We start from the raw sequence: 24,727 nt of genomic DNA on the forward strand, positions 1-24,727 counted from the left end.
CTCTGACCAGTGAGTGTATTGAGGCACTTTTAATGCATGTGCCTTTCTGAACAAAAGCTGGCTGAGCCGGACACACCTGGTCAGTTAGTTCCATCTAATTTTAATCCTTGAGGTTTAAACCCCCTTTGCAGAGATCTGTTTAGGGGATCAAAAGTAAATAACACAGGCAAATCTCTAGCTGAAAGCGTTTTCTGTTTCTTTTGTCTTTGGTGAATGCATTTGCTGAAACAGCACAACAGATGGGGGAAGAAGACCCTGCCGTCATTGCCTGTGAGCGCAGCCCTGTTTTGTAGTGTAGATCCTCTTGGCTCCTATATCCTCAGCCTACACTTCCTCCTGAAATTGCACCAATTTAGCAAAATCCATGACTAGGGCATTTTGCATCTGGGTGCATCAAACAACAAGGGGCTGTGTTCTTTGATGTGCCTCCATTTATTTGCACTTGGGAGAGAGACGCTGTTTACTATTTGTGTGTGGTCTTTCTTTGGTTCATTCCTCTTAATTCACAATCCACTTCACCAGTAATTTGTAAAAAAACCAAACCAAACCAAACCACCCCTCTTTAGCCCTGCTTCCTCCTACCTAGAGGTTGGAAACCTACTGTCACATTGTGTCTTAGTAGCTACAGACCATTTTGCCTACAAAGGGGATGTGTGCTTTTGTCATCATGCATAGCTAATACACAGGCAGGCCCATTTAATTGTTTGTAACTCTAGCTGTTGATTGGGTGTGTTCTGAAGATCATATCTTGGCTTTATGTGATTACGCTTCATCCCCCTGAATGCAACCTCATTGTGTAAGCTGGCAAATGAACCCGGAAGTCCTCAGGTTAACTTCATGTCCCATTACAACTGAACTGCTTCAGAACAAGCCCTGGTTTAAAATTGGCTTCATATCCTGACTTGATTTGAAATCATTCACCATAGCTTCCCAGTGTGGACAGAATGGGAGACCGTAGTTAACTGTCCTGGTTTGTTTGCTCATTTGTGCAAAGGGAAGAAGAAAGTGGCTCTGTGTGGCAGAATGAGGCTTGAACATATTTTGGCTTATTATACGAATACAGTGGTACCTCGGGTTACTTACGCTTCAGGTTACAGACTCCGCTAACCCATAAATATTACCTCGGGTTAAGAACTTTGCTTCAGGATGAAAACAGAAATCATGCAGCAGCGGCACAGCGGCAGCAGGAGGCCCCATTAGCTAAAGTGGTGCTTCAGGTTAAGAACAATTTCAGGTTAAGAACAGACCTCCAGAACGAATAAAGTTCTTAACCCGAGGTACCACTGTATACTATTTTCAAAGACAGCTGAACTAGTAACCTAGACAGATTTTTTTTTTTATCCCACCCATTCTCTAAGAAGCTCAGGATGGCATGCATGGCTCCCCTTTTCAACAGCCCTGGGAGTCAGGGAGATAATAATGACTGGGTCAAGATCACCCACTGAACTTTTTAGTCAAGAGGGGATTTGAACTCTGGTTCCAGTCCAACACTCTGACCTTCATACCACCCTTATGTTCTGTGGCCCTCCGGACACTGTGGGCCTACTCTTGCTCTCCAAACCACCCCTTGGGATTTGCTTTCTTTTCCATTGGAAGGGAAATGGAAGCTGTTACATGGTGAGGTCAGGGGTTTAAAAACCCTGCAATGAGGAGGGCCGGTCCTATTATTAGGCAAAGTAAGTTGACAGCTTGGATGTAGTGGCAGCACCTCACTGATGGTAATCTTAGCACTGTGGGTAAGATTCGACTTGTTAGAGCCCACTTAGCTTCTGTGCATGGAAGCCACTGTTTCATATTTTGCGTCAGGTGGCAGGAGGTCTTGGACTGGCCCTCGCAGTGAACTTCTAGGCGTGGGGAGACTGTCTGGTCAGCAGCCAGATTCCACCTCACAGCTATATGCTGGATCTAGCAACTTGTAAGCCCACATTCAATTCTCACAGAGGTTTGCAAACATTACCCTTCAACTTTATTTATTTTAGAGCAGTGCTATTTTTAGTGCCTGCTAATGTCATCTACCCATCTGTTGTAATTAGTAATAAATTACTCACAGAAGGAACAAATATTTGACTCTGATTACAATGAGTTAGAATAAGCATTGCTTTAAAAAAAGGGCTTACATAAATAGCTATGTTAATGTCATTAACTGACTTATTTCAGCAGTGCTGAGCTGGTAATGCAATAAGAAAAGGAAAGATATGCCTTAGCTTCTGCGTCGAAAAAAGCTGTATTTTTAACATAAAAAACCCTTAAACATCTGATTGTGATATAGTGGGGTATAAATGCAGTTATTTGACAATTGCAACTCACTGTACAGCTTTAAAATGCATGTTAGAAATATCTCTGCATATTTGAGCAAATACCCCCATTACTGCTCTTTTGAAAGAATCTTTAAATAACACACAGCTGCTTAATGCGAGTCTGTGTCCTTTATGCTTTTGCTGTGGATTCTTTTCTGACGGGGTTTCTGTCACACTAAATAATTTTTAAAGAGCTTCCCTAGTTGTCCCCCCCCCCAAATGTTGCTTGCCATGGTCTTTTTTTTCAAAGAAACAAATAAAAAGGCAACATGTGTTAACAGCTGTTGATTGGTGTTGAGATGCCTGTCTCCTAGGGCCAGGAAGCACATCTGCCCTCTAATATAGAAAAGGCTGTCAACAAAACTACATTTAGTGGTGTGACTGTGGTTGTTTTATAGGACTTCAAGTTGTGCCTGCAATTCAACATTGTTCAGTACATCATGGGGGGTGGGGAACTTTCAGATGAAGCAAATGACATTATTGCAACCATTCTGATGGGTTATGAATATTTAAAAAGATTTATATAGTGCATAATAATCAACAACAAAAACCCATTAAAAACAAATGTTAAAAAGAAGTTGACATAAAATTGATCAAAATAAAAATAAAGCCAGCAGCTTTAAAGCAAATATACACAATGCAATTACATATTAACATGATATGTCTGGGTAAAAAAGGTAAAGGACCCCTGACAGTAAAGTCCAGTTGCGGATGACCCTGGGGTTGCGGCGCTCATCTCTTTTTATTGGCCGAGGGAGCCAACGTTTGTCCGCAGACAGTTTTTTCCGGGTCATGTGGCCAGCATGACTAAGCCACTTCTGGTGAACCAGAGCAGCTCACAGAAACACTGTTTACCTTCCCACCGGAGTGGTACCTATTTATCTACTTGCACTTTGATGTGCTTTCAAACTGCTAGGTTGGCAGGGGCTGGGACCGAGCAACGGGAGCTCACCCTATGGTGGGGATTTGAACTGCCGACCTTCTGATCGGCAAGCCCTAGGCTCAGTGGTTAAGACCACAGAAGGTTCCTGTATAATATTAATGGGCCAGGAGTTCCAGAAAGTACATTCAGTTCCTTGCAAATGTGGAATTAACATTATGTGGCCCTTACAAAGATACATCTCCTGCTATCTGGAATCCCAGCTCTGAGCATTGGAGAGATTTAAGCTGCACTCAGATATGGAGTTTATTGCAGTACTTCTAGCACTGCTGATCCAATTTCTAACTTTTCTTTTTTAACTGGATAGGACCCACATGCTGCAGGCTAGCCACTCCTGCAGTAGGAAATTGGTATCCAACTTGCAAGGCTCCTGTTTGATCCTTGCATCACCTGCCACCTGCCGATTTATTTCATCACATTATTTTGCCTTAGGGAGCTGTTGTATTTGCAAAGGGACCTATTCACAACCCTTCTGAGTTGTGAAGCACTATGGGGTGCTGCACTGGTCCCCCTAGCAAATGCTGTGCCATACCTCAAGTTGAATGACTGCTTGTCTAAGCTATCATGCATTGATCAGTGATTTCTCTATGTATGGTGGGGAGAGGAGTCCCAGAAGCCTTTTGTTGAGCAGCGATGAGCCTGCGGTTCCTTATTCTCAGGGTGAGAGCTGTTGCAACTGCCTTATTAGTTGCAACAATGCTGGCAATACGTTGTATGCTAGCAGGTGTGCCTGCAATTTACCTGTCTATTTGTCCACACTTGCAGAGCCAGGGGGAGGTTGTGCCAGTGTTATGGTCCTGACGTGAATTGCCAGGCTCCCCAATGTTTGGATCTTTAAACATAACTAGTAGACAAATCAGAATTAAAGGATGTTGAGGCTGCTTCAATATGACACTGTTGATTTATTTAGCCTTGCAGGGGAATATAAGCCCAGGGTTGCCGGTTAGCAGTCTGTTGGGTTCCAGGAAAAAGCACAGCTTTCACTTTCTTGAAAGTGAGTTTCTAGCCCTCAGGATTCTGACGAGGAGACTGACAGCACCACCAGAATGCATACACCTGACAAAGTCAACTATAGCTCACTGCAGGGGATGTCACAATAAATCTCTTAGTGTTTTGCGGTGCCACAAGATGCTTTGTTATTCGTGCTGCCACAGACTAACCTATCCCTCTGGGAGTCTTTTGAAAGGCTCAGCTACCAGAAAGCAAATTGATATCATGGGACTGGTTCTTCATTTTTTGCAGCTGTTGAGATGGGACTTCAAGGCCAACTTGTTCATGTAAATTATGTTAATGATGTGCAAACAGAATATGCAAATCGGCTGCCAATCTTTGACTCCTATTATGTTTGTATCATGCTGTACAAATTGCCTGCTTCTGCAGCGGAGCGTAAGAGAAAAGCTCTCACTGAGCTCAGTTTGGTAATATGGGTCCAGTGGTTAAAACCCCTTCGGTAATATTGAAAAACAGGGCATGTGTAGTGAACAAACCAAAGATGCTTTGCTGCAATGTGATAGCACAATGGTTGCAACTAGGTATTTTTAGAACCTGGACTTAATTGTCATATGGCTGGGGCTTGCTAGAATACCATTTGCATTACTTCACATCTCTCTTCTTCCACCACCATTGCTGTGTGCTTTGCTGCTGCTTCTGCATTCCTGATATGTTAGAGCAGGGGGCAGCAAGGTTTATCTTGCCTGGGCTGGGCCGGATTGCATGCACACCTGTGATTTTTGGCATCTGCGCAGGGAGCCGGTCCACTTTCCCTCAGACCTTGTGGGGGGCTGGACTATATTTTGAAAAGAAACCCCCCGACTCTCCCCTCCCCACTCCACAGCAGTGGACGAGCCCTGGTGGCTGCTTACCTGTGCCTTGCGATTGGCAGGGGCTGGCAGCGGCGGCAGGACGATGAGCGGCGCGAAAGGGCTGGCTCTGGAGAGGGGCTGCTTAAAATGGCGCTCGGCTAACCACGGCTCAATAAAGCCCAGCCCCCTACCTCCTCTAGGCAGGGCAGGAAGAAGCCAGGAGGAGGGAGGGAGGAGGCGCCGCCGCGGTGTGTGTGTGGAAGAGGGGGGGAATGGCGATCCACGCAGTGATTCCCTGACCGTCCGCGGGCCGTATCCAGAAGGCAATTGGGCTGGATCCGGCCCCCAGGCCTTAGTTTGCCGACCCATGGTCTAAAACATCTAGAGAGCACCAGGTTGGCAATGGCTGAGTTAGTGTGCTGTGTGAACCAAGGCAATGTCTTATTAATAACGTTACTGCCTCATCCTCTTTTTAAAGCTGCTTTTATATACTATATTTGAATTGGTCGCTTTAATGTGATTTGTTGTTTTCTATTATATTCTAGGAATGCAGCTTTGTTTATTTTGTTGTAAATTTCTGACTTTGTCTGCAGAAGACTGAGATCGAAATAATAAATCGCTTCCTCTGCCCAGCAAAGGACCGGGCAGCAACCCAGTTAATCTTACACTAACCCTATATTCTTCTTCATAGGCTTTCCTTTCAGTGAGGATTTTAAAGAAGCTGATGCATCTTACTGAGATGAAGGCGTTTTAATGGATATAAAAACCATTGTTTTGCCCCTAAGGGACAATTTCACAAACTGTTGACACTGATATAGTCCCGCTGAAGTCAATTAGAGGCTGAAGAGCAGTTATCAGCTGCTTACGTTATCAGCTATTGCTCTGTTGGCACCTCTTAGAGACACTGCACCTGATCCCTGCTTCAGACATTTTGTGATCTCAGTTGCGGGACTAGATCTGTGGGAAACTGAAGGGTAGTTGGCACTACCGTGGGGCAGAAACATGGTACTGGCCACCATGGCTGGTAGGGAGGCATGATGCCTCTGAAGCTCAGCTGCTGGGAGTCACAAATTGGCAGAATGCTGTTGTGCTCAGATCCTGCTTTCATGCCTTCTGTGTCCATCTAGTCATCCATTGTGAGAAGACAGTGCTGGACTAGATGAGCCATTGGCCAAATCCAGCAGGGCTCTTGTTGTGCTTTGATGGAGTAGATGATCTTTGGAGTATCTTCCAAACCAGAGTTGGAAGCGGCCTTGAAAACAATCTAGTCCAATTTCAGGCTTGGTGCAAAGAATCCAGATGGCTGTTGCCCATTTCACAACTGAATGGTGCACAAATTGCTTATATGGTTCCTCTCTGTCATATAATAAATTTGCGTGCATGGATCTGATCACACTTATTTACTCTAAGTAGGACTAGCGTCAGATACAACCCAAAGCATTAATGGCTGGAATCCAATTGGTGCTCTTGCTCTGACAGAGGCGTCCTCTAATGGAAGAGGAGGGGAGACAATCTTTGCTGATTTCCCCTTCCCTCCTCCCCCTGTAGACTCCAGCAGCCCCTGAAAAATTGTTCTAGAGGGTTGGGGGCACATGAGCATTGAAAATCTCTTCCTCCTCCGCTTCTGCTAGCCTTTCTCTAGATAAAAAGCCCTTGTGTGCATGGAAGGGCACTTATTGGATACAGAAGTCTCTGTTTCTCTATAGGAACATAGGAAGCGACCTTATGCTGAGTCAGATAGGACAACAGTCCAGCTAGCTCAGATTTTTCTCCACTTTCTGGCAGCAACACATCATGGTTTCAGAACAGGGAGTCTTTCCCAGCCCAAACCTGGAGATGTTGGGGGTTGAATATAGTACCTCCTGCGTGGTCCTTTTCTCATCCAAAGGAAGCCAGAACCAAGCACAACAGTTGTAACATCATCACACCTTCTATGTGATAAGTGTTCAGTTCATTGCTCTCCTCCCCATCCTGTGTGCCAACCTTAACAGTTATTCCAGTTCAGTCTTTCATAATCTGTTTCTGGGCCATGTCCTATCAAAAAAGAGAAGCGAGTAGAAATTGACATACGTTCCTTTGTGAGATGCATCCCTTTTTGTCCCTATTGGTCAGCACAAAAGCCTTTCTTATTAACTTCCCATTTTTCAGAGGTGCCCAATCACACAAGCAGGGTTTGCTTGTTTTGGAGGATTTTTATTTTTTTTACCAAGGTGAGGAAGGAGTCCTCCTTGTGATTAGAGGCAGCTTGTCTTTCACAGAGTTCAATGCGTACACCTGCATTCATTTCACTTCAGCCACACCCAAAGACTGCTATGCAAGCCAAGCCATGAAAAACCGGTATTTTCTATTTGTGAATCATATCTACACCCCAATGTGCAAGAACGTTTGCTCACAGCTCCGTCTCAATGCGCATACCATATGTACCTGGCGCAAAGGATATCTTTGGAGATCTAGGATGCCGCGCTGAGGTGGTTTCCTCAAAGGTTTGAGAAATTGCTGACACCAAGAATATGGAATTGGATGTTGGTCACTCTTCTAGTTCTCTGCCAAAAGGTCCACAAAGGAAAAGGAGCTTCTCATCTCTCTGCTGTTCCTGTGGTGTGTACAAAATTAACCAGGTACAGGAGGAGTTTTTGCTTCCAAACTGCGGCTTTGTTTTGTAGGTTCCCGGTGTTGTACACTGATTATGCAGGAAAAGTTAAATCCTTCAAACATACGTGACTGGAAAGGGGAATGCTCTTACTAATGTTTGAGACAGCGTTTTAGATCGGTGGATGTTTTATCAAATCTTCTTTTGAAGATTAAGCATCTAAAATACTACCTAGCTTTTACGTAAGGCGTGTGAGAGTTCTGATTTAATACACTCTCTCAACACTGAACATCAAATCCCTTTGTTTTACAAAACCAAATGCATTTCTTAAAAAATTATATTAAATGCCCTCATTAAAAGCGTAATTAAGTTACTGTATACTTTTAATGAGCTGTAATGTTACTAGTAGACTGTAGGCTTCTTTTGAACATGGTGCATCGTGGAATCGACTGCGTAGTATAGAGCATGTACTTTTAAGTTATGGAGATTACTGAGATGTTTCCCATTTGTTGCTTCTGTTGTGATGATTCTAACAGTCCTCTGTTGATCTACAAGCATGTTTTGCTTTCTCTTGCCCCTTTCCCCCCCCAAAAAAACAGGTGGAGCGTGATGTTAGGATTTGGTATGAATGCAAGCTTAGCCTTACAGCTGGTTTTCAGTAAAAAGTCTCAGGTCTTAAGTATATAAAATAATAAGAAAGAAGAGAGTTTGAGCATTGCTGGAGTCCTTTCCCCCCCTATTGCTGTAGGGTCCACACATAGTAAGTTAGAGAAGCAGTGGTTCAGATCAGATGGAAGTGCTTTCATTTTAAAATTCAGCGTGTTCAGTCTTGATTCTACATAAGCCTGCTACAATGGAGTGGATAGGGTTCCCATAAACAATAGTGAATAATATATATAGTTTGTTTACTGGGCCGCAATTCTTTACAAGATTCCGTTCATCCAGCCAGCCAGCCATTCATCAGGGTGGATTATTATTATGCCTACTGTATAGATGGGTCTGAAGCAGAGTTTGTGTGAGTTATCCAGGACATGTCTTTCAAGCCCCCAAATGGTGTTCTGGCCATTGGTACATATTGTCCCCAGTGTATGTGAGCATAAAAGAATTGCCTGGTTGGCACCTAACATCATCCATCTCAATCATTCTGTCCTCAGTAGTGGTTCATAAGCTAGGCCAGACAGCAGTAGCCACTCTCTGCCATTCGTCAGCACAGAAACAAAAAATACTGAGTCCGAACACTGGTCTACTTATTATTGTTGACGCTGACTGCCAGTGGCTGCCTAGGGTTTTAGACTGGAGTTATTTCACAGCTCAACATGAAGTTGTCAGAAATTGAGGTTGCAGCTCAGACGTAGAGGATAGCCTTGACATTGCAAAGGATTCTGGGTTCAATGCCTGCCATTTCTCGGTAGGGCTGGGATAGGGCCCCTGCCTGTCTGAAAGCTGTTGCCAGTCAGTGTTGTCAGTACTAGATGAACCAATGGTGGTATGGGCATCTGTTGTATGGGTTTCTGAATACTGCTGCATCTGAACACAGAGGTTGCAGTCGTAGCTGCCGTTGTAATAGTAGCTGCTACCATCTATTCATTTGCTGGATAGCCCATCTAATCTTCATAAAAGGGTATTCCTTCTTTTTCACTATAGCTCTTGGCTCAGTTCGAAATCTACATAGCACCTAGTGGGGGCTAATCTAATTATTTCTGCACAAGTCCTCCTTTGTTCCATCTTAAGACTGGTACGTATTTGAGGGCTTTTAGACCATATCTGCCTTTTTCTACCTACTACCTACTTTTGTTTTGATTTCCAGCCTGAAGAAGAATTGTGGAGAGCTCAAAAAAACTTGCTCATGGCTTTGTGGCCTATTTGTTATTCCTAATAAAGGTATAATTACCCTACTGTGGCTTTCGGATTAATCCAGCCCAGTAGATAGGCTTTACTGGAAATGTGATTGCAGTGCTTTTAGCACCCAGAATAAAATTTAGGAAACGCCTCGCAGCTAACCAATTAAGATGAAAAATCTTCAGCTATGCTGAAGAACAACTACTAATGAAGGAAACAAATGTTGATTTCCTTATATAATTTATTGTAATGATGAAATATTGCAGGGGGACGGTGCCTCTTTTGAAATCCCTTTTTAATTGGCATAATGAAGAATGGTCTTTTGAAAGGAAAGAGGGATGTCTGCTGTGATTCATGTAAAAGGAAAATGTGTTGAAGACACTGGGTACCAGGTTCATTAGGTGGGTGTGGACAAGTTACTTTACCTGGATCTCTGTTGATACTGTAGTTATATAAACTTTATACTTCAATGAGTTGCTGAGGATTAAAGAAATATGGGAGGTGTTTGAGTGCTAAGCAACATGTCATTACTTTTTAGTGTTTTTATCAGAAGATGGAAGTTTAGGTTTTGCTTTCAGGTCTGTCAGAGGTGATGCTGCTTTTAGGTAATGTGAACCCCTCACCTGCATTATAGATTATCTTTCTCTTTTCGCAGAAAGCATCACACTTTGTCCACATAATAGAGTGATTAAATGCACACACCCTTTTTTTCCTTTGCTTCCAGGTGCGACCTGCCAAGTTCTCGTATGAATAATAAAAGGTCACCCCCCAAAAAAGTTTGCATTTTTGTGTCAGGCAAGAGAAGTTCAATGAGTTCTGTTTAAGGCAACAAACACAGCTTCTTTAAAACTCATTGCAACATGGGAATTCAAATTGTATCTTAGTATCCAAGCCACAGTCCAGACTAGGATTTCCATCCCTTCCTTTAAACAACTTCATTTAAAAAATAATCTGATATCATGTGACAATTTATTATTTTCTTGCCTTACAACCTGTCCTACAAATATGTATCAGATCTGCAGCATTTCATCCTAAGTTAGTGGGGAGAGGAGAGGAATTTCAAATTTCAATACGGTTTATGATAAATCTTAATTTGAGATGATAAACCATGTGAACTGTTGAGCCCCCCCCCCCCCCCAGTTAGGAACGTTTGGGAAGAAGATGGCAAGGGAAAAGGGAAACATTCTATTTCAGTCTAGGAATTGAGAAGTGAGCTTCTGCTGGGATGGGCTGTCCTTGTGTAATAACTCATCAATTAGGAACAATAAGCAGCAAGAGGAACAATAGTATTCAGAGTCACCTTTTCTAAATACTAATACTAATTTGCCAGTGCAAATTAGATGTGTAATATATGTGCATGTGACAAGTCTTAATCCTCATTTAATATTGTGACCTAATTTTCTTTTAAACAGAGGTGTGTGTATATTGAATAGATGCAACTTTAATGTGTGACAGGAGGGTATTGTGGTGTTCACAATTTCCTGGTTCAGTCAAGACCTATTTACAAATAGGAAGCAAGCAAGGAATAAAATCTACTGATCGCACCTTGAATTTTGAGAATGGAAGAAATAGTTCCAAGAAGATCCTCTGTTAACTTGCTCCTGACGTGAACTCTGCTTCTCATACTGGTGATTAGAAGAAGTCACACAACTCTGAAGTAATTTTAAGTGTGACAGTCACACTGAGACACCTGGAGCAATTTCTGGACCTGCAATATGCCATGATGATTACGGTGGCATGTTGGGAGGTTTGTGAGATGTATGGACATAGCGAGCTGGATCAAAAGCTTCCCTTTCTCCAGTCTAAGAAGTCCTTATGTGTCTTTGTGTCTCTCTGTGTTTTTAAGAGTGATCAACCTGCATACTATCTGCATCTAGATATGTTTGTTTCCACTACTATATGAGGTTCTTAGAAAGGAAGCTGCTTGACAGTCTGTTCGCCTTACAGTAAACGAACGCATGTCTGCATGCATTGATTGGGAAGGGACTAACATGCTTGGCTTCCTTCATCCAGACTTCCTTTTATACTGCACTTTCCAGGTACAGGTCTGTGCTTCAAAGCTCCATGTCAGAACTTGTGTTTTACTACTGAATCAGAGCAAATTGCAACCAATGGAAAACCTGGTTGCAGTTTGCTCCAGTTCCGCAGTGAAATGCAGATTTCCTGGGGAAAGTGCCAGGACACACACACACAAACCCTGCTCAAGGACAGAGCTTTACAGCCCAGACCTGTGCCTATAAATGCAGCCCAAAAGGAAGTCTGAATGAGCCCTTCGTCTGACAAATTATTATGGCTTTCAACCCTCATTCCTTTGGTTTCAGTTTGTAATTGGAGTTTGTAATTTTTTCCCAGGGTGAAGGAATACTTTAAAAAGAAAACACCACAGTTGTAACTGCTAGATAAACACTCTTCTTAAGTGATGGCCATTTGTTTTCTCCATCTGATTAACCTAAAAGGGAAACCCCCTAGGGCAGAGGTTTTCAACCTTTTTGAATCCACGGTTCCTTTGACCAACTACACTCTTTCTGTGGCACCCCTGTAGGTCTCAGGAGCCCAGTTGTGTCACCCCTTGCCTCCCCTCTCCTTGGGAGTCCTCCAGGCAGCTGCTGCTGCCATCCCTGGTATCTGAACTGCCCCCTCCGTCCTAAAGAGAGGTGCCTGCCAGAGGCACCATTTGCCTGTGGAGCTTATAGCTGGGGCTATTACAATAAACAGCTGTGCAAGCCTTTGGGAGGCAGACATGAGAGGGCATCAGAGAAGGGTGGGGGGAAGGAAGGAAGGACAGAGGCCAGTGTTGCCTGCGGCACACCGACCATCATTCAAGGCACCCTAGGGCCTGTGTTCAGACAGTGAAAACCAACTTATTTAAGCAGGCCTTGCTTTCTGGTGCCATGTTATTCTGCTGCTGCTATATTTTATAGGCTTTAATCTAATTGTTGAAGTTTTAAGTTGTGTGTTCATTTGTCTTAAGATGCGTTTAATAGCTAACATAATATATGCGCTTTAGAAAATACTGTAAGAAGGTTTGGCTATGAAATAGAAGAGTGGGATGGAAAATGACTAAAGCATATATTCTTTGTATGTCCTCTGGTCTGTACGACTAAGCATCTCTTGAACTGTAGGTTGAACTGGGTATTCCGCCCCCTCCCTAATACTGTTTACATTTTGATGTTCCTTTGTTTTATGCCATTAAATAACTGAAGTAAATATTCTTAAAAACAACAGCATGGAATGCAGAGCCCAGCACCATCTGTTTGGTCCAGCATTTATTGATTAATGGGGCCAAAATATTTTCTCTTCAGTTCCTCTGTACAGCGGTACCTCAGGTTAAGAACTTAATTTGTTCTGGAGGTCCGTTCTTAACCTGAAACTGTTCTTAACCTGAGGTACCACTTTAGCTAATGGGGCCTCCTGCTGCCGCCACGCCACAATTTCTGTTCTCATCCTGCACAATTTCTGTTCTCATCCTGAAGCAAAGTTCTTAACCCGAGGTACTATTTCTGGGTTAGCGGAGTCTGTAACCTGAAGTGTCTGTAACCTGAGGTACCACTGTACTGCTAAGAACACAAGAACATAAAAAGAGCCTTGGTGGATCAGAGCAAAGGCCTACCAATTCCAGCAATCTATTCTTACAGTGGCAATCACATACCTCTGGGAGCACAATAGCATTCCCAGTCCATGTTCACCAGTAGCCGGTATTCAGAGGCATTCTATCTCTAATACTGGCACATTCCTCTAATAGCTGGTGCATATCCGTCATAACTAGCAGGCATTAATAGCTTTTATCCTCTGTGACTTGGTCTAAATCAGACCAAACTTGGCCCTCCAGCTGTTTTTGGACTACAGCTCATCCCTAGCTAACAGGACCAGTGGTCAGGGATGATGGGAATTGTAGTCCCAAAACAGCTGGAGGACCAAGTTTGGCCACTACTGGTCTAAATTGTAGAATATAATGACAAATCCTTTCTTTAACTGCAGCAAAATTTGTGTAAAATGTCAGAAACACCAGTATAGTTCTTCCTTTGGCAACATCTATTTTCTGCTTCCCTAAGTGCTGCTCATGTTGAATGTTCCATATGATAACTTCTGGACCCAAGAATCCAGCCTGAATCCTGAGCAGAGCTGCGAGTGTTGGTGTTACATTTTTACATACAGGAATACTTTTTCTTTCTTTCTTTTTTTAAGGATAGACAAATACACAACTGAAGTAGATTTCAAAAGCTATTGTGTAAGGCAAGCAGCGAAGTGTGAAACTAGCACAACCAGTTTTGAAAAACAAAATAAAACAAACGAACCCGTATAAAGTGGATAACCAGGAGCATGCCAAAAATCATTTCACTGCTCAAAATTATAGGTTTCTCCTGTTGAAACTACCCATCATTTTTTCATCATCTCTGCCCTTAATGCATTATTTATTATTTTATCCGAAAATAGCTTGAAATTACAGGTTCGGATCCTGCAAGGATGGTTTGACAGTACATTGGCCCCAGATGAGTCCACCCACAGTTTAAACCTTCATTTCAGTGACTTTTCAATTACATTGTGCTCATAATGGCACCCATAGCTCACAGCCTTGTCTTGCAGCTCCCGGTTACAGGTAAGCTGTTATACCCGGCTTGATTGTCCTAGTCAAACAGGGCTAAGTGCCTGGTCCATTTGCCTCTCTGCAGTTCTGTGCCATCCTGCCCTGAGCCTGGGATGATTAACCTAGTGTTCAGGTTCCCTAGGAAGTGCCTTCCTGCCTTCATTCTGAACCATTAATCAGTAGCTGATTCTTTCTGCAACAATGGAATCATACCCACTGATTGCTTAATTCACTGAAAAGGAGCCAAAATTCCAACGATAACCGTAACGCAGCAACCACAGAATTAATTCTACTGTTACAGTCAACAAGAGACAAGTCTCTTCTCTCTCTCTTTTTGCTTATAATGTCAGAAGAACCCGGTATGGAGGAATCTAAATTTGCAAGGAAAGTTTATATTAACAATCAAGGCATTTCATTGAGGGAATGCTTGAAGACCGAATAGGTTTTAGATCAATGGTCTGCTGATTAGGCATTCTGGGATGAGAATGGCTATAGCAGCTCACTGACCACGCTTGCTAGGAATGTTGGGGGTTGTAGGGCCACATCATCTAGGGGCCCAAGGTTGAGAAAGGCTGGGCTAGAGGAAAGGGATGGGAAATAGCAGAGGTACTCTGCTCATGCAGCCCAAGGAGAAGTGAGTTAGCATCAAAGATTAGTAATTACTTGAAAGAACTAAATAGGCCTAGGATTAAATTAGGATTAAATAAACAAATGAGAAATAGAACAATAAGAAAAGTTAAGAAATTTGATTATAATTGGAATATTGTTTTTTGAATAATGATATTGGAAAACTGCGACATTCAGTTACAAGGAAATTCAGATGGAAGAGATTAGGGGAAGTCAAGTAATATGTTTATGAAGTTGGAAGTTTAACTAATTAATTAAGTTTCATTGTATTTGTGTATGTGGTCGTATTCTTGGTTATTATTTGTTAGGTTTGTATTATTTCACTTTTTTCTTTTACTATTATTTTTCTTATTTTTGTTTTATTGAAGTAATGTGTTTGTATGAAATTCAATAAATATTATTGGGGGGGGGAAGTAAGTTAGCATCATAGCTGTCAACTTTCCCCTTTTTAAAAGGGAAATAGGATTCCTCGCAAGAAAAGGGAAAAGTTGACAGCTATGCTTAGCATGTAGCAATGAAAAAGTAGTGAGTAACCTGAAAGGTCATGCTGCCTTTTCATCTATCTTGTAGATGAGGAGGGGATCTCACTGAAGTGCACCTTACTTTGCAAACAAGGATGTTTAAAAATAATTGCACGGCTGTACTTTAAGATCCAGGGGATGGGATACCATGAGTGGTAATAAACCAAAAGTAGACCCTTTGAAATTAATGAACATGACCATTAAAGGAGGCCTGCTCTGATTGAAACATAGTTGAGTACCTCCCATTAATTTTCGGATAGAACACCCTACTATATCGGAGAAGTGCACTTTTCTGATGAGTGCAGAGCCAAGCATCGCTGCCAGTCATTGAAGGGGGAGATCTTTCTTCCTTGAAAAAACTGTTTCACAAATGCTCCGCAAGCTGTAACCATTCAATGAGTTTCAGCTGATATGTTTAGGGCTAGTATGCTGAGTTGCTAACCTTTGAGAGGTCACAGGTATAGAGCTACTATTGAAGCCAGTGGAATCCATGAATGTAGCATTGTGCGCAGGGCAGCATCTCAAAATTGTGACATCCCCATGGGACACAGGAGGTACACAGAGAGCTGTCTTGAACCAGCTCATGTTATTTGTCCAAGCCTGAAGCTTTCTAGTATGCTAGGCATGTGCTTTGCCACCTAGGTGTGATCATTCTTCCTTTGGCGGGACCATACTTCTTTCTCCTCCTCTGGTTAAATTTTTATCCACTAATAAAGCTGAGAATTGGTGACATTTAAGAAAGCAGAGGCCTCTAGCTGTGTATGTACTACCTCCCCTTCCCTTGGCACAAAACTCTGCACTACGGAACAATAATTTAGCATAGAGTACACCTCACAGTTAGGGACATGGGTGGCGCTGTGGGTTAAACCACAGAGCCTAGGGCTTGCCGATCAGAAGGTTGGTGGTTCGAATCCCCACGATGGGGTGAGCTCCTGTTGCTCGGTCCCTGCTCCTACCAACCTAGCAATTCAAAAGCACGTCAAAGTGCAAGTAGATAAATAGGTACCGCTCCAACGGGAAGGTAAACAGCGTTTCTGTGTGCTGCTCTGCTTTGCTAGAAGCGGCTTAGTCATGCTGGCCACATGACCCGGAAGCTCCCTCGGCCAATAAAGCGAGATGAGCACCGCAACCCCAGAGTCGGCCACGACTTGACCTAATGGTCAGGGGTTCCTTTACCTTTACCTTACACTGCACAGTTAATAAAACGTAATACATCCACACCATGGGTGTGTGAGATTTTAAATTAACGGAGACATTGCCCCCTTTCAGCGGCTTTTCTTAGTGCAGTAAGGGCAGCAGGGACAATCATGGTAGCTGGGCATCTTACATCACTGTTCCCTTTGCTCTCCCCACATCAGAGCGCGAACCTCTGAAGTAGGGAGCCTTGTGTACATGTGGAGTCTCTGTTTTGGAGTGCTGGAAAAGCAGGGTTCTAAAATGTCTGAGGAGGCTCTGCAAGTTCATGAGGCTCCCCACCTCCAGAGCTTGCCCTCCACATTGGAGGCCCAAGGGAGCAGCAATGTGGGGTGGAGAAAATGCACCTCCATATGTTTCCTTTATGTGTAAGTATTATGCCTAAAGGTGGCTATTCTAACATTAAAAATAAAATTCTATAACATTATTCAAATGCATACTGATTTCCATTATATTTCATTTGTTAGCGTGTCACAGTTTTTATTGTGCAAGGAAGGCAAGTAAAGCGATAGCACTCTTCACCCTTGTCTGTCAAGCGGTAATATGATTCAAGGTCATGTCAGGACTGCAGTGAGCGGCTGCTGCATTCCTAAGCCATGCTGTTCCTGATGACCTGTTGGATAAATTATCATACGTACGAACAGGTAAACAAACAAACAAATGGAGAGCCTTCGCAAGTCTGATTGTAAGCAGAAGTGATAAAACACTGTGTCATGACTTGTCTGTTTTTATATAGCGAGAGGGCTGCGACAGTAGTTTGAAAACAAGTTGAACAAGGAAACAAAATATGGTTTGGGTAACTCAAACAGGAGGGTACATAAAACTTGACACAGGACATAAAATTAAATAGGAGCTGGGAACGGTGCCAGGAAAACCTCATGTTTCAGTTCCACAAAGCCTTTAGTTACCCTTTTCTTTCCTCCTGGTGGTTAAATGTCATTTCTCCCTTGCAGCCTTCTCTTCAGGGACTGCTTATGTGGCTGTTTATTAGTAAACAGCTGTTTGCAATCAGAAGGCAAGCTCTTTATAGTTAAGAGTGGTTTCCGTTTGCCTTGATTGGTGTTGATGGGAGTCTAACCATGCTTCTGTATTTTAACAGGGCCCAGAGAGAGGCTTGTGAACACACTTCATGAAAACTGCGAATAATTACTTTTATTAAAAAAATACTGAACGCAACAATATTCACACACACACATATATCGCAGGCTGCGATCCTAAGTATCCTTAATTAGGAACAGTCTTGTTTAACGCTGCAGGAATTACCTCAGAAAGAGAGAGAGAGGGAAACACAGGAGCAGTTCTGGAACGATAGGCCTTTCATGAATGCAGCCCCATGGAGTTTCTTTGCACATAAACTGCTTTCTGTTGTTGAGAACCATGTCCAAGATAGATGATGCCCTTGTTGCTTCTTCCATCTTGTGGGGAAAGAAATTGCCAGCGAGGCAATTGAGGAATTTGTTGGACCTTACATTTATGTTCTAATGAATATGTTCCCATATGAAAAACTCCTAGAGCAAAGGTGGCATGCGAGGGAGAAGCTTAATCTTCTGCCTGTGATGCATTTGAAAGTAGAATGTAATGCAGAATCCAATGTACACATACAGTCCTCTACATGCATCCCGGGGCAATACAGTGCACTGTAGCAACTGCGCTTTCTAAGCACCAAAGGTCTTGTTCTCACTGAGATGGTATCTTTATATAGGGTGTTCCACTCTAGATTGTAGCTGGGAATTTGCATGATTGAAAGTTTTCCCAGATGACAACAACAACAACAACACCCTGCACATAGAAAAACCCCTGAATGACTAGCAAAAAAATTCTTGCCTAGCTTTCTCCCTTGACATGCTACTGTTCTGCATGTGGGGGTTATATATATATTTTCTGGAGAAGCATTCAGACCTGAGAGCTGCCAACACAGTATAAAGTAATGAATGGACACTATACAGGTTTACTATCTCAATGAGAGCTAGGCCTAAGTCTCTATCCGTTGCTCAAAAGAAGGAATTGCCATTGTTAAATAAAATCCGGCAGTTGAAGGTTATGATTGCACTGAATGAATATAGACATGGAATATAGAATATAGACATAGGATAGATCCTATGGAGTGTTTGAATAAATAACTTAAATCCATGCCTGAGTACTATAGGCAATTAGGTCCCTAACACCCCCAAAGGACAAGCACATATGAACCAATCACTCCTTGGCTCAAATCTCAGTTCGTTGCCCTCAGTGGGACTTACTTCTGAGTACAGATGCACAGGCTTGATCTGTAAGTTACCAATCTGTAAAATGGGTATTGCAAGATTGTTATAAGGGCAGATGAGATGAAATGTGTAAATGAGTTGCAAATCAAATCAATGTGTATAGTAGCAAATCAAATTAATGGAGTGCTATACCAGCAAGTTATAATAATAATAATGTTGTTTATGAGTAGAGCTAATTAATCTGTGCACAAATTATCTTTGTGAGTCCTTTTATGACTGCAGAGGATGAATTTGTACGTGTAGAATGCATGGATGTAAAAGGAAAGTTAAAGAGATGTAGATGAGATGAGCAAACATTTCTAAAGGGTGATGCACACATTTCTGTGGTTACGCTGATGCCAGTGTTTTATTGCATTTCCTGCAACCGAGCTCTAAAATAGACACTACAGAATTGGAATAAAAAACGATGCAAAGCACAACACAGAGGCAAGTCAGGGCTCTGCGCCAAGAGGGATGACGAGTACAGGTATCACACATCATCAGACAGATTTATCAGAGCAGAGGTCAGGTCTGTTCCAGCTAATAAGTAGAGTATATCTCTTAATCTTTGATGGGAGGTAGTGAGGCAGCCTGCGTGCCTCTGTGAATGAAGGTGAAGGCTTTGATTTCTGCTTGAGGATGTGCCAAGCTTACAGATTCTTTAAAAATAGTAATAATTGGGAAACAGAATGGCATGGGTAGGGAGACTTCCTTACTCTCTTCCTTGCCACCTTTCACTTGCCATTCAGTGACGGCAGCTAGTGAGGGAGGCCAGCCTTCACCATCAGCCACTATTCCTGATGGGCAAGCAGTGGCATAGGGTGAGGTGAAGGGAAGATTGAGCTGGGCTAGCCTTCCTCATTTGTGCAGAACTTCCACGCCCTTCTTACTAGGGAGAGACAAGCACAGACATGCCTAAGAATAACAGTTTTATTGTTTATACCCCCACCCCTTTCTGGCTGGGTTTCCCCAGCCACTGTGGGCAGCTTCCTGCAAAATAGAAAAATAATAATAAAATGTCAGACATGAAAAACTTCCCTGAACAGGGCTGCCTTCAGATGTTTTCTAAAAGTTGTGCAATTCTTTATCTCCCTGACATCTGATGGGAGGGCGTTCCACAGGGCGGGTGCCACTGCCGAGAAGGCCCTCTGCCTGGTTCCCTGTAACTTTACTTCTCGCAGTGAAGGAACTGCCAGAAGACCCTCGGAAGTGGACCTCAGTGTCTGGGCTGAATGATGGAGGTGGAGACACTCCTTCAGGTATACTAGGCCAAGGTCGTTTAGGGCTTTAAAGGTGAGAACCAACACTTTGAATTGTGCTCGGAAATGTACTGGGAACCAGTGAAGATCCTTTAGGACTGGTGTTATATGGTCCCAGTGACCACTCCCAGTCACCAGTCTAGCTGCTGCATTTTGGATTAGTTGTAGTTTCCTAGTCACCTTCAAAGGTAGCCCTACGCAGAGCACACCCCAGTAATTCCAGTGGGAGATAACCAGAGCATATAGCACTCTAGCGAGACAGTCTGCGGCCAGGTAGGGACCATCCAAATCTGTCTCACCTCCTTGTGTGGAGGGACAGGCTTGCGGAGAAGTCTAGTTGCACCAGAAAGTGATCTAACCATGGCACTTCTATTGATGCTACATTTGTCAAAGAGAAAAATAACTACCAGACATCTGAAGGCAGCCCTGTTTAGGGAAGCTTTTAATGTTTAATAGGTTATTGTATTTTAGTGTTTTGTTGGAAGCCGCACAGAGTGGCTGGGGAAACCCAGCCAGATGGGCGGGGTATAAATAATAAATTATTTATTTATTTATTTATTTATTTATTTATTTATTTATTTATTTCTAAATGCTGTATGGAACCCTTTCCAAGCATAGAACCTCCACATAAAGAAGGGATGGGGGCGTCTTTAGCCCTTCAGATGTTGATGGACTATGATTCCCATCAGCACTGACCATTCCTAGCAACAACATGTGGAGGCTTATTATTTTTCCTCCCTGCTATGAAGTGGGTTTAGACATATGAAAAGCAGTGATAGCAATTACACCAAGAGGAGCCAGTGAGCTCCTTGGCTGAGTAGGGATTTATACACTGATCTCCTTGGTCCTAGGGAGATGCTTAGTCTAACCACTATCCCAGGATATGCTCCTTCAATCTTAGGTATGGGAGAAGGAGGATCCATAGCCTACTCATTTATCTTTTCATTGTGTGCTTTCTCCCCCGCAAGATCTCAGTTATTGGAGTTTATGAAAGTCTTCCTTGATCTGCCTTCTCGGGGTTGAAAATAGGTGTTGTCACAAATGCAACAACCTTTGTTGCACGTAGGGTTTTTTTTTGGGGGGGTAAAGATTTATTAAAGCAGGAAAAGCCATTTATGTAGTCATAAAAAAAAATGCATTCATGTCAAACAGCAGAGTAAGGGCTACACTCATCACTAATCCTATACACCACCGGCTTGTTTCTAACATGACATAAATAACAAGCTTTCAAACGGCAGCCCCCTGAGAGTTATGGCAGCACTTGCAAACTAACACAATCCCTTTATGGCCACTTCATCTTGATGGCCTGCACTTTGTAAACCTTAAGCACCAAGATGCATTACCTGGTTCTGTACCAAAGACTTGGGATGATTTACGTACAGCACCACAGTGGAGAATTATCAGTGGAGATTCCATATATGTGTGTGGAATCTACACACATATAAAAACCATTCCGAAAATGCTTTTTTTTTTTATAAATGCATTGAATTTTCCATAAGGCTCGCCATCGCCATCTAGTGTCACATTGTATATTGCGCTTAAAGCGCACTTGAAACATTTTATTTATAGCTGAGTCCTGTAATTTGATTGCTGAGAACCACAAGCACCTACAGTAGCTAATCTTTAGGACTCTCCAGATTCCCACCACCACCATGTTACAAAGGGAAAGGTTTTTTGTACAGCGCACACACACCCCATTTACACAAGGGTTATGTTCTCAGTGAACTCGCATAGATTTGAAACACCATTGAAAAATCCTGCAAACACCCCGTTCCCCCTTTTGTGATGTTTTTGGGTCAATTCAGGGTTTGGCACAATGCACATGTGCATAGTTGTACACATATTGAACGTGCATAAATGGAGGGGGGGGGGTTTGCCTGTATAGAAAGCCATGGCCTCGTCTCCACTCTCCTGCCCAGCCCTTATTCCAGTTGTCCTGTGTTGGCTGCTATTGGAAAGGCTATTCTTCATGGGAGCTGTAGTCAGGAGCCCTTTAGAGTCAGGTAAGGGACCCAATGTGGGGAAAGATCCAGTCAGTGGGTGGCTCCATGCATTAGTATTCAAAGCTCCTTCCTATTAGCAGCCTACCAAATGGCAACTAATGCCATATGGTTCATTTTAAAGCAGCTTCCTTATGGTGGCCATAAAATGCAGATCAGCCTCAGTAAAGAAGGTATTCTTATGCCTTTGTTTAGTGGACCCCAATTTGCACTGGCTCAATCCTCTAGTGCAGCAATGTATTCAAAATAATCACTCTATCTATATTCTTGCTGTTCTGGGGAAGCTACATGCAGGATGTTCCTTTTAGCAGATCAGGGGGTATATGTAGTAGCCTGGAATCATGTTGAGACCCAGAATTCATCTTTCCTACCTACAAACTACTTTTAAAAAATCTTGGAGGCTGCGCATTCTCCCTGGGCAAAAGCCAATGTCTGCTCAAGGATGTCCTCCATCAGAAAATTACTAACGTATTTGTTTGTTTAACCATATATTAATGTTTGTTGGCTTTTTTTAAGGCCTAAAGAGGACCTTGAAGCAGCATGTGGCAAAACCAATAAATGCAGTAAATGCCAGTTTAATGTCTGGATGTGCCATTGGTAGGGCTGGAGTGTTTCATTGATTCAATCAAACTGAACTCAGCTGACTCCTGGAGCAAAGTGAGCCAGGTTGGAGGGATCTGGGTGCCGCTCAAGTTGGGTTGAGACAACCCTGGTTCACGGCAGGTCAGGTTGGGTGGCCCACAGCTGTCAGGGGGTGGGGCTTCAAGCAGTTTCACATTTTTCCAGTTTTAAGTTCAGTTCTCCATATTGTGTCAGAAGGTACACATTAGGCTTGCAAGTCTACAGATTTTTTTGGGTGTGTGCCCCTAGAAAAATAAGTAGGGCAGTGTCAGGGAACTGTCATCTGAGACGAAGGAGGTGAAAGGGCTCATGGAGGGTGAGAGAGACCACTCAGCGGAGGAGGGGACCAGCAGGGGGAGAAGTGGAGTTACAAGGGAAAGTGAGTCGGAGGGAGAGCTCAGAGATACTTCAAGCGGGAACAGTGGAGAGGTTTCAGGACCTCCCGTAGGCACACCCACTCCTCGGCGGAAACTGTCACGCCGAGAGTCCAGAAGACGCGTTTCCGTCAAGGAGCTTTTATGCTGGAAGAAGTTCCGTAAACGCCCACTGTCCGATTCAACGAGCGATTGATGGAGCCATGCTTAAGGAGCTCCATCACAGACAGAGGTTTGGGAACTTAGCCAAACTCTGAGGGATCAGGATTTTACGCACAAGCAGCTCACCATCCCATCACAGCAATCGGACAGTCCCTGAAAGCAGCTTGTGCAGAGAGGCATCATGAGCAACCCAGCTGGAGCCGGAGGAGCAGCAGGAGCTGGAGAAGGTCCAACTCTGGAAGAAAGGTACAGAGTTTTGGAACTCCAGCTAGCAATGCAAACGGCGAGGCTAGAAGAAAGGAGGGCTCAGGATGCAGAAAAGGCAAAAGGCGCTACACTAGCAAGAAAGATGCCAGGAATGGTGCAGAAGTTTGGGGGGGACCCCAGGAACTACCAAGCCTTTAGGACAGAGATGCAGTATGCTCTTGAACTGCAGTTTAACGACTTTCCCGATGAGGCATCGCGAGTGGCGTTTGTGATTGGCCATCTCGAAGGGGGGGCTAGAGACTGGGTCCGGCCCCTGATGGCAGGGAATAGTGACATGCTGAAGGACGCGAGGAAGTTTTTTCGCGCCATGGATTTGATGTTTTCCAGCGAGATTGAACAGGGACTGGTGCGCAGACAATTGATGGCTTGCAAACAGGGGAGCCGATCGGTTCGTGAGTACTGGACTGAGTTTACAATGTTGATACATAAATTGGGGTGGGACCTATCGGCGGAACCCATTCAAATGCTCTTTGAAGAGGGGCTTTCTTCGGCGGTGAAAGACGAACTTTCCCGGGCGCCCAGGGCGGACTCTATGGACCAGCTGACCAAATCAGCGCTGACCATTGGAGCGCGCCAGGAGGCAAGAGCCTTGGAGAAGCGGGAGGGGAAAGGAGAGCGTTGGAGGGATTTCCGCATTCCAGAGATTCCAGAACCCAGTTTCCCGCCCGGAGAGCCGATGGAAGTTGGAACAGCGCGCGCGCGCGCAGTTTCAAATCCCAGTGAAGGGAGGAAGAAGGAGGGAAAGAGCGCCAAGAAATGTTACCTCTGCCAGCAGCCAGGTCACTTTGCCAGAGTCTGCCCACAAAGAAAGGAATGGCAAGGGATGGCGGGAGCTGTTGGGGGGAAGGAGGAGGAAGTCCAGGAGCCAGTAAAAGCCAACGCCTGTCTGCCGCTGTCAGGGCACTGCAGACAGGCCAAGGAGCAGTAAAAGTGCCCACTCCGGAACCTCCAAGACCAGCTCTAGTAATAGAGGTGCTGCTAGAGCTGGCAAACGGATACCCACTAAAGACCAAGGCGCTGTTGGACTCAGGCAGCTCCTGTAATTTTATGAGCAAGGAGTTTGCAGCTGAACACCAGATACAGACACTCCCTTTAAGCAACCCCCTGCAGGTCACCACGATCGATGGGAGGGAGCTGTTGGGGGGAGAAGTTAGCCTACAGACCGTCCCAATGGTTATGAGGGTGGCAAGGCACACTGAAAGGATAGCGTTCAATGTAGCCACCCTGGGAGGGGCGCCAGTCATTTTGGGAATGAGCTGGCTAGCGTTGCATGACCCGCTAGTGGGCTGGCATCAGAGAGTGGTCTCCTTTGGGTCAGCACATTGCCTGGAGCACTGCAAAGAGGGAAAGGTGCCAGAAGGGGCAAAAGCCTCCCTAGCAGGGATGGAAGTGGCGGACAAAGGGAA

At 43.9% G+C, this 24,727-nt stretch overlaps 1 protein-coding gene across 40 annotated transcripts in view; it reads left to right on the forward strand.

Moving 5' to 3' along the window:
* KIAA1217 overlaps positions 1–24,727 on the forward strand; it is a 371,747-nt gene that overhangs the window by 200,414 nt on the left and 146,606 nt on the right. For 2 of the 40 annotated variants that reach the window (XM_083579176.1, XM_083579189.1), the window contains exon 1: positions 7,409–7,657. The exons of the other annotated variants lie outside the window; for them this stretch is intronic. In XM_083579176.1, coding sequence (XP_083435302.1) covers positions 7,550–7,657 — 108 coding nt within the window. In that variant the 5' untranslated portion in view covers positions 7,409–7,549. Of the gene's footprint in view, positions 1–7,408; positions 7,658–24,727 lie in introns of those variants that run through there. 40 annotated transcript variants of the gene reach the window in all.

This window comes from Podarcis filfolensis (assembly GCF_964270895.1).
Source record: "Podarcis filfolensis genome assembly, chromosome: 12".
Lineage (NCBI taxonomy): Eukaryota > Metazoa > Chordata > Lepidosauria > Squamata > Lacertidae > Podarcis > Podarcis filfolensis.